At 39.2% G+C, this 11,491-nt stretch overlaps 1 protein-coding gene across 1 annotated transcript; it reads left to right on the forward strand.

The window, feature by feature from the left end:
* Positions 1-5,692: 5,692 nt before the first annotated feature.
* Positions 5,693-9,003, forward strand: LOC121733913. The gene is made up of 2 exons (XM_042124314.1): positions 5,693-5,715; positions 5,970-9,003. Exon 2 carries the CDS (start codon positions 7,249-7,251, stop codon positions 9,001-9,003), a length of 1,755 nt encoding a protein of 584 aa, XP_041980248.1. The 5' UTR covers positions 5,693-5,715; positions 5,970-7,248.
* The last annotated feature ends 2,488 nt before the right edge of the window (positions 9,004-11,491 follow it).

Below are 11,491 nucleotides of genomic sequence, written 5' to 3' on the forward strand. Positions count from 1 at the left end.
ACAGAAATATGCGCCTGCACCATGCCAGAAAATGTTCCCGTATAGCTACAAATGAAGACGTATTTAAAACGCTTCTATATACTTCAGATCCATACGTTTCAAGTTTAAGAAAACCTTATGTGAGAAATGTGAAGGATCTTGATGAAGAGGCACTAAGTCTTTTGAAGGTGGTACCTGAAGGTGATCCTACATTTACACCGGAAGTAATTTTAGTTAGGAATAGCGAGGATAATAACAATTAGATATAACATTATAAGTAACTAAAACCTAGAATAAAACCAATAATATTATAAGATTTGTCTAATCTAAGATAAATTAGTTTGGTGTGAGGCATAGATAGGTACTATACGATTTTATAATTTTATGTATTTTATTATGCTTGTGTGATAAGTATAATTTTACTCATATTAGTACTTATTTATAAAAAATAAACTACTCGTATTACTTTTTTATCTTTTCTTTTTTTTTAACCTAAAATAAATATGTATACAATGAAAAAAAAATACAAAAATTGATTATTTTTAAAATCTTTGTATATCACTGTATACATGTGCCAAATCTCAATACAATACGATGAAAAACCTTGAAGTTACAGATTTTTGATCCGATAAGGACCCAAATTTTCCACTGTGCGTCGTGCCGTAACACGGTGCCGGCGCCGCGCCGTGTCTGATGGGGACGCAGCCTAAGACCTCGCACGAACTTACAGAATATTATTTTTGCATGAATAATTTTCATCCCCAACTTACTATTATTTTTCGGTTTATTATATTTTGCACATATTAATAAATATAATTATTTTATATTATTTCGTCAACATAAATATAACTAAGCTCTTGTTAATTCTAATTAGTGATCCATAAATGCTAGATTGAAGAAACTTGGTGTTCTGAACCGAGCGAGACAGTACATACTTCAGTCCGTACCAGCGCCTACAACTCTACAAGGCGCAAGTTCGGCCTCTGGAATATTATTCTCATCTCTGGGCATGGGGGCGCCAAAATACCAACTTCTCCCTCTGGATCGTATCCAACGAAGGGCCGCACAAATTGTTGACTGCTATAGTGTTTCAAACAGCTTGGACCCCTTGGAATTACGCCGAGATGTAGTTTCAATCTGCATCCTCCATCGGTGGTATCACGGGAAGTGCTCTGAGGAATTGTTCGGAATCATACCATCTGCAACGTTTTGCCATCGTCCCACGCGAAAAATACCACTCATCACCTTGAATGAGTGGCAGTCTTCCACCGTGCGTTTCTCGCGTAAATTTCTGCCACGTACTTTAAAACTCTGGAACGAACTGTCACCAGCAGTATTTCCGGACCTATACGACCTGCAAACCTTCAAGAAGAAAGCGTATTCCCTCTTAAAAGGCCGGCAACGCACCTTCTGATGTTGCGACTGTCCATGGGCGACGGTAGTTGCTTTCCATCAGGTAACCCGTTTGCTCGTTTGCCCCCTTATTTCATAAAAAAATACTTATTTATTTATTTGTATACAAACTTGTTATAATACTCGTATATTGCTAAGGCTAACCAATATACATGAAGCATCTTTTTTATGTAATCGACAAGATTAAAACAGTTTTATGCTATTAATTATTTGAACATTTAGGGCCTGTTTCACCACTTCCTGATAAGTGACGAATAGGCTATCCACCAATTAACTTGACAGATGAAGTATGGAGAATCTGTCAAAAAAGTTGTAAATAGCCTATTTGGCACTTTATCAGAAAGTGGTGAAACAGGCCCTTAGTGAGAATACATATTTGCAAGACAATATTAAACTTACCCCTTTACTAAGAAAGGACATAAGGCAGCATAAATAAATATATATCATATGACTACATGACGCCCGCAACTCCGTTGCGCCAAAATTCGTTTATCACGCGGGAACCGTACATTTTCCTGAATAATCATATTGTCCTTTCTCGGGACTCAAAGTATCTACAAACCCAGCAAAATCGGTTCAGCGGTTGAAGAGGTAACAGACAGACAGATACACTTTCGAATTAATAATATTAGTATGGATAAGAAGAAACAGATACAACAGAACATAATTCTAATTGCTGATCCAGGAATCGAACAACTGTATCACTATAAATTGCTCCATCCGCATTATGAACAAAATGGGTTAACTATCAATAGTACTAATAAATGGCATGCTGAGAACATAAGTAGAGACTCGCACATTTGAAGACGTGAGCGGATGAAGTGGATAACTAACATTTTTCATAAGGGCAATCATTTATTTTTTTCCTACTTACGAATAATAAAAACTAAGGAAACGTAACTCCCATACTATTCAGTCTGATACCGCTCAAGGCCACCTAAATATTGCAAATATATTGATATATGTACCTGGTACACATTTTTGACAAGTATAGTAGAACATGTTTTTGACGGAGTTACTTTTCCTTAGTTTTTATTATTCGTAGTTTTGTTTTTGTTACAATGTTCAAATTTTATAATTTGAACAAACTTTGTAACATATCTAGTTCATCATCTAGCTAATATGTCTAGCTATACATATAATCCACATTGATTTGATTTCAAATAATTTTCCTAGTCCTAAAGCTTCCATTTATGAAAAAAATGCAATTTTAAAATTCTTATTTATCAACTTTATCCACTCAAGTCTTCATTTAATAGTCACTATTTATAGTCACAATACAATGTGACACACATACGCCGGATAGATTACAACGAAATAATGGGAACAAGTGTAGCCATGTTTTGGTATGTCACCACTCACCAGTCACCACTCATGTAAGTATTCTGCTTAACGTATGTTGTAATTAATTAATACAATTATAATATTATTAGTACGGGAGCCCTAGAACTTTTTTTTGTGATTACTAACAAGCAAATTTTTTGTGAGTAGCTACATTTCGATAATCAACAAAACTTGGTTTACTACTGTACCCTAAAACGGAACCCTAACCAGCTGATTTTTTGTATATTTGTAGGTTAATAGTTATAAAATTTAAAAGTAACCTTGTCCTACAAATAAAACAATCCACATTTTAGGCCATCAAGTCAAAGTATGAAACCCTTTCTATCTCTGTTAGCTACCACTTTCGAGATTTTTCGAAAATACAAATGTTGTTCGTCTTATCAAAATGTAGCTACTCACAAAAAATTAGCTTGTTAGAAATGACAAAAAAATTTGTTCTAGGGCCCTCACTATATGTTAAATACAAAATATGAATTTTCAATTTTAGTAATCTCGCCAAAACTCGAGAATAACTGAACCGATTTGGCTAATTTTAGTCTTGAAATGAAATGAATCTCGAGGAAGGTTCATAATAAAGCCAGTCACAGACTTAGGCTATAATATATATTAATATTTTTATAGCTAGGCATATTACTATATATTTTCTATACTAATTATCACGTGACCGCACACTCAGCTATAATATATATCTCTGGTAGCTACTAAAATATATATTATAGTACGGTATATAGCTAAGTCTGTGACGAGCTTAAAAGGAAAGTGATAAAAAGTTCACCGGGTCATCTAGTTTAATTTAAAAATATTATAGGGAAAACTATATTTCTCTCGGCCTTATTATAAACGAAGATTATGCCAGGATTAAGGCGACGCCTTGATAATTTGGCTGTAGCGATATCGATTTTTCTCAGCAATGACTAAAGTTAAAAAATTAAAGTTCATTGTCAGTATTCATCATATCTTTGAATCACCCATAGCATAACACGGTCAACTTTTATACCACAGAATAATCAATCAAAAACTAAAAAGACCTCTGTAAAAAAAGGGGTTCCTATTTTGCCAACAGAGGAGAGTGATTTAAGCTTCCAAAATTTCTACATAAATTATTTCAAGCATACACTTTAATTGGCCCATAGCTTATATGAAATATATTTATGGTTTTTAAATTACGCGACAAAAACCATTTTGTCGCTTACTCTGCTGCTTTTTTTGCTGTTCCATTGCTTGTTTGCTGGGCCGGGCCGGCCTCTAATAGAAAACAAGCAATCTAAAACATATTCCAACACGGATTTTTACTTTAACGCGGCGTCACCTTAACACAGAGGGGTTAGTGCGAGTTTTATTCGATCATACGCATCGAGCACGTTTACGCAAATTTATATGGGATCAAAGCAGTATCCACGTTAGCCAGTAGATGGCGCTGCTTTGATTCCATATAAATTCGCGTTAACGTGCTCGATGCGTATGATCGAATAAAAGTCGCACTAGCCCCTCTGATCCACGTTGGCGTTTTTGTATGCATGGTACAATCATTTAAGAGGCGCTGAGAGCAACATGGTTTAGGGAACAAACTGTCGCCAGCAGTATTTCAGGACCAGTATACGACCTGCAAACCTTCAAAAAGAGATAGCGTATTCTCTCTTAAAAAGCCGGCAGCACATCTGCAGTTCTTCTGGTGTTGATGGGCGACGGTAGTTGATTTCCATCAGGTGACCCGTTTCCTCGTTTGCACCCCTATTTTATAGTAGTTACTTACTTTTTTTTATGAAATAAGGGGGCAAACGAGCAAATAACGGGTCACCTGATGGATAGCAACTTTCGTCGCCCATGGACACTCGCAGCATCAGAAGAGCTGCAGGTGCGTTGCCAGCCTTTTAAGAGGGAATAGGGTAATAGGGGAGGGTAGGGAAGGAAAGAGAATATGGGAGGGTAGGGATGGGAATTGGGTACGGGATTGGGCCTCCGATAAACTCACTCACTCGGCGAAACACAGCGCAAGCGCTGTTTCACACCGGTTTTCTGTGAGAACGTGGTATTTCTCCGGTCGAGCCGGCCCATTTGTGCCGAAGCATGGCTCTCCCACGTTAATTTTTTTTATAGAAATATCAAATTATAATAAAACCGTCCGTCCTACAATTTTGCGCTACGCGAAACCTCTTTGATTCTATAAAATCACTGAAAGTTGAAATGAACTATAAATTTTAGTTTTACCTCACTGAAATCAATTAACGGCAGTCTATTCATGAGTAATTGGTTCGTTAAAGTAGCAAGTACGTTAATTGTTGCAAATGACTCCGCCGAGCGCAATAAAAGATCTGATCGTTGGAAGTGCATTTTATCTAGGACATTCAAGATGGCTCCACTGATTAAATAATAGCTTTCAAGATGGCCATTTGGTACAGTTATGATTTCAATTGCGATCGGACAGGTTTGTAGATCAATGATCCATGAGATAGAACTTGTTGGTCAGTTAATTGATCGATACTAATATTATAAATGCGCAAGTGAGTCTATCTGTTTGTTACCTCTTCACACCCTAACCGATGAACCGACTGTGCTAAAATTTGGTATGCAGATACTTTGAGTCCCGGGAAAGGACATAGGATACTTTAGGACAAAGGACATAGAATGTACGGTTCCCACGCGATAAACGAATTTTGGGGCATCGAAATTGCGGGCGTCATTTAGCAACATAATCATTAAATCCTTGGTTTATTTGAAGCTTACATGCTTTGAGAGAGACCTCCTCTGTTTTCCGGTTATTCTTCCATCTCTTTCTAACGCTATATCTTCTATCCCTTTCCAATTCTACTCCCAACACCAGCAGGGCGCGAGATTGCAGGCTCGGCGCCATCCGCCATTGGCGTTCTGTTTTCCGAAGCGACAAGAACGTATTTAATTCAGTGCTTAGTGAAATTTGTTTCTAAAAATAGATTCAAGTTCATTTGTTCGTTTGTGCTGCAACTTGTGAAATCCATTCACGTAAGTTCACACAATTATTTCCATGCTGATTTTAAATTATTTTAACGGTGCTACCGTTCGAATCTAAGCACACATTATTTCTAAATTATTCTAACGCTTTCTAGTTTTGAAATTTAGTTTTCATACTGTAGATAAGTTTAATTTTAACGGTTGTGAATATTCAATCATAATTTCTAAGCATTAGTGATTTAATATTTTTTTCGTTTTTCACAACTACCTTCAATTTTTGGTCCAGAAAAGAAAAATTTTTTCAGACAATGGACAACACGGCGGACAATATAGCGAACGATATTTCTGAATCAGGAATGATTCCTAGTTCGAATAAAGCCGATCACAGGCGTCGGATTAGTACTAGTAGCAGTTCTAGCAATAGTTCAAGCTCCTCAAGCTCGTCCGCGTCGTCGGGGTCCGATCGTAGGAAAAAACGATCCAAGCGACGTAGTAATCGTCATCGTCGTAAAAGTAAAAAGAGTAAACGAGATTTCGAGGATAAAAGAATCACTAACTTGACAAATGAAATAATTGAGTTACGTAATCAAATTTCATATCATGGCGGCTTGTCTAACAATTTGTGTGAAATATTGCCGCAGCCGCCTGCACCACCGCGTGGCGAGGCTTATGATAGCGATGTTTTAGACGATAGTGTAAGCGGAATTATTTATAAAGATGTTGACGGAGTTAGTTTGTTACCAGATAATGAACAGCAACAATTTAAATTTGACCTTGAAATAAAATTAAAGGAACCCGCCGTTCCGAAAGCGCCTGATAGTTACATAAATAATTTAAATGAAATACAGTATTTTAATAGGAGCGAATGGAGTGAGGTTAGGTATGCTGAAGTGCAAAAATTATACAATCACACCCCTGGTTTCATAGACCTTGACTGTAATGACGAAGTTAAGGAATATGACCAGTTGAAACACCTAACGTATGCGGACAAAGCATACGCAGCCATTACCTTTTGTGCTCTCAAACAAAGAGAAGCACTTGCTGCATCCTTAACGGACCTACTTGCATGGGCCCGCGAGGAACAAAATGTTAGCCCGTTGGGACTTCAGGAAAAGGTGACACAGCTCTTTTCTCAAGGTGAATTCCATAAGGTCTCGTCAGACCTGCTGCAACTGGTGTGTGGACATAGAGCTGAAGTGATTCAGATGCGACGAGATGGCATCACTAATTATGTCCGTGACCCTCTAGTAAAAGTTGCCCTCCGTAAGATTCCGCCATCGGATCGTCATCTGTTTGGCGCTGAAAACTTTACATCGGCACTTGAGAAGTTTGGGGGTATAAAAAAGGCATTTCGGCCTCTCACCAGGCCTAGTTCGGGTTCTGCTTCGCAAGCAGGACCTAGTAAGGCTTTGCGCCTCCCCTCGCAGGGGCCGGCTTATTTTACAGGGCCCTCGCAGGGTACCAATAAAACCTGTTGTAGTGGATCTTCACATCAACAATACCAGCCCTCGCAGGGCGCATATTACCACCAGTCTTCGCAAGGCTATACTCACGGTTGTTCTTCTAAAGGAAAAAATTTTCATAATGCCGACCGCCGCATGGGAGGCTATAAAAATCCCTTTCGTTCGACTGGAAACAATCAGAACAAGCCCAGTCAAGGTAAAACCAACCGTAAACGAGCTGGAGGCCAGCCTGATTATAACTCCTCGTCAAAAAAACGAAAATTCTGACTCTCGAATCTTCAAAGCAGGGAGGTTGCGGCAGTATCGTCATCGTTGGGCGAAACTAGGTGCCCCTCAGTCCCTGCTTCGTATAATAAAAGGTTACCGTATACCTTTCCATCAAAAACCACCGCTAATGACACCCCAGTTGTTAGGCAACACTTTTGTGACCAGAGAGTCCGAATCAATGACTGCTATAATAAGCACAATGAAAAACCAGGGTGTACTAGAAGTGGCAAAGCCATCGCCGAGCTTCCTGTCCACGATGTTTCTTGTGCCCAAGAGCGACGGATCCGATCGTCCGATATTCAACCTAAAAGCTCTCAACGACTACGTAATTACAAAGCCGTTCAAGCTTATAAACATGTTTCGTGTGCCGGGATTTCTACAGCCAAACGATTGGCTGTGCAAAGTAGACATCTCGCAGGCGTACTTTCACCTTCCAATTGCCACGGGTCACAGAAGATTTTTACGTCTAATCTATCGAGGACAGCTTTTGGAAATGACTTGTCTTCCTTTCGGCCTCAGCACTGCGCCCAGAGTTTTCACATCTCTGACGAATTGGATCGCGGAGACTCTTCGGGACCAAAACCTGAGAGTAATCGTTTATTGCGACGATTTTCTCATTGCACACCAAGACAAACTCATTCTTCAGGGCCACTGCCAAGTGTTAATCAACCGTCTCCAGTACCTAGGCTGGCAGATAAATCAGGAAAAATCTATGACTCAACCCCTGAAAGCTCTAGATTTCCTGGGCATCACGTGGAATCCTTGGAACAATACAAAATGTCTTCCTGTAGACAAAATTCGAACCATCAAACAGAAAATTTCATGTGTATTATCCCTGGGCGAAACATGTTTGGAAGACCTACAAAGCCTAATAGGAATATTAAACTTTGCGACGTTCGTCGTACCCAGAGGCAAGTTACACCTTCGAGCGTTACTCAGGTTCCTCAAACCGTTACTACGCGCACCAGCCAGACGAATGGTGCACATTCCAAGCGAAGTGTCATCAGAACTAAGATGGTGGTTTCAGGAATGTCATCGCACGACTCCAATTCATCTCCCACCACCAACCCACTTCGTGACAACAGATGCTTCCGACGTAGCGTGGGGTGCGCAAGTAGACAACCAGTCGTTGTCAGGAAGCTGGAGTGTTGCAGAACAACATCTTCACTGCAACATAAAAGAAATGCTAGCGATTTTAAAGGTCCTCGAGAGCCACGGTCACTCATTAGCTCAAACAACAACACTCTTCCAGTGCGACAACAAAACAGTTGTAGCTTATCTGCGAAACGAGGGGGGGATGAAATCATTTCCACTGATGACGACGACTTACAGAGTGTTCGAACTTCTGGATCGCTTTCAAATAAATCTGACAGCTCAGTACCTTCCCGGCATGTTCAACAGCACGGCCGATCACCTATCGCGACACAAGATGCTATCCGAGTGGCATCTGGTACAGACATGCACAGAGAAAATTTTCACCAAATTCGGGACACCGATAATAGACCTACTAGCATCGAGTCGAGCCCACGTGGTCTCCAATTACGTATCTCTGGACCTGAACGACAATCAGGCAGTATTCCACGATGCATTTTCCCGGCGGTGGAATTAGCACCTTGCGTGGCTATTTCCACCCCCATATCTGATACCGAAGGTGCTATCCCATCTCAACTCAGCGCGGGGATTATATCTGATCGTAGCCCCACGATGGAATCGTGTATTTTGGAGAGCAGATTTGAAGAGCCGTGCGGTAGCGGCTCCATACACAATCAAAAATCTTGCTCAGAACCTGATAGATACTGCGACGGGTCTGCCACCAACCAGATGTCAGGAAATGACTCTAGAGGTCTGGATATGTGGGGGTGGTCTACGAGCTTAAATGATTGGTCTGAGAACCAAGTACATTTACTCAGGTCTTCTTGGAGGTCTTCGACTCTTAAAACCTATGAGGTAGCTTGGAGGAGGTGGATTGACTGGGCAAGCAGTCATAATATTGATCCTCAACACCCTAGCGGACCAGTATTAGCAAGATATCTCGCAGACCTGCACATTGTTAACAAATTGTCATACAGCACAATCTTAGTGCACAAATCTGTGGTATCGACCTTATGCAGCATTGAAGACAATAGTAAACTTAGTTCGCACGTCCTGGTCAAACACATACTAAAATCGATTGCCTTATCTAAGCCTATTCTTCGCAATCGCTTTGTTTGGGATATTGACAAATTGGCAACCTTTCTTTCCAATGTTAGTATAGACAAAAGAAGTGCTTTCTCTGTTTCGAGACATACTGCAACCTTGCTTCTTTTATGTTCGGGTAGACGTGTGCACGATTTGACCTTATTGGCTGTAGATTCAGACCATTTGGTTGAGGATAGTGACAGCTTAATATTATGGCCTCTATTTGGTTCAAAGACCGATAGTGCTAATTACAGACAATCTGGCTGGAGGCTATTATCAAACGCTAATAACCATAATTTAAATCCAGTTTTTTGGGTAAAGACGTTGGTAAATTTGCATCATGAGAAACGAGCATTAAGTAATTGCTCAAATCTATTTCTTACGATTAGGGGCCAAGTTAAAGCAGCCAGCAGAACTGTTATTGCGGGCTGGATTAAGTCTGTGCTAGCTGATGCGGGCATTAGTGCTCCCCCTGGCAGCATACGGTCAGCTGTTGCATCCAAAAACTGGGCTAACAACTTGCCCTTAGACGAAATTCTGGCTAGGGGTAATTGGCGTTCTAGCAACACATTTGCACGCTTTTACAAGAGAGAGATAATGTTAGCATCTGCTAGCAATGATACTAATGTCACTAACAATTTCAATTCTGTAAATTAAAATCAATTAATATTGTTATCTATTTAATAATAATACTTACCTAGTCCTATTATTGCAATAATATTAGGATCAGTTTTCGACACTGCATTGATTAATATTTTTATTATTGATGTACCTATCCTAACTATCTTTGATTTAACCCCTAATTTTGTAATGTCTGTAAGTATATTATGGACACTACTACTATTAAATTGCATTTAGCATTATTTGTATAATATGTTTTTCTTTAACTATTGTTGTACCTGAGGTATTCAAACTACTTTAGTGTTGAATTTATTTTATATTTCATCATTAATATAGTTATTACTTTTTGATACCTTTATATTTTCATTTATTATTCTTATTTAACAGTGATTCCAATTCCACCTTAATTAAAGGTTCCTAGGCTCATTCTCAGCCTATGTTAGCATAATATTATAAATTATAATTTTATTTTTCCCCATTGGTAACCTATCACATATGGTTCCAATATTCACATTGGCGTTCCCCAACACCAGGCGATAACAAACACGTCTCAAAGCATGTAAGCTTCAAATAAACCAAGGATTTAATAGACGCGTTTTTCCTAAAATAAAAACGCATATTAAATACTTACCTTATTTGAAGCTTACACAGTAATTTCTGCCTGGTGCTTTCGACCTCAATGGCGGATGGCGCCGAGCCTGCAATCTCGCGCCCTGCTGGTGTTGGGAGTAGAATTGGAAAGGGATAGAAGATATAGCGTTAGAAAGAGATGGAAGAATAACCGGAAAACAGAGGAGGTCTCTCTCAAAGCATGTAAGCTTCAAATAAGGTAAGTATTTAATATGCGTTTTTATTTTAGGAAAAACGCGTCTATTATTATCTAAAACTAATTGCAAAAAAGGAACGACCTTTTTCATCTATCTTTCCTCGAAGACGTACAAACGTAAGCTAAATATAAGAATGTTATTTCAATTTGTAGCTGGCTATCATGCCAAGAAAGGGAGTAAACATCAAAATTACACGGCAAGACGTAAATAAAAGAAAATGTGATTGCATCCACGGTGGCAAGGATAATTGAAAAAATGTCTCGTGGATTGTTGGGGTAATGAGGCGAGATTACTATGGTGCCGTGTAATCATGGTGGTTCTTTTTGCGTGTGAAGTGTAGGTTTGCGAAGTCAAGAGATTAGTACTGCGATTCAATTATGATGTTTGTATACGCTTTTTTAATGTATTCTATGATGCGTCAGAGTATGACTTAGCTAGGAAATGTAGCATATTAAGCCCCAATTTCACCAA

Source organism: Aricia agestis, chromosome 14 (genome assembly GCF_905147365.1).
Source record: "Aricia agestis chromosome 14, ilAriAges1.1, whole genome shotgun sequence".
NCBI classification, from domain to species: Eukaryota; Metazoa; Arthropoda; class Insecta; order Lepidoptera; family Lycaenidae; genus Aricia; species Aricia agestis.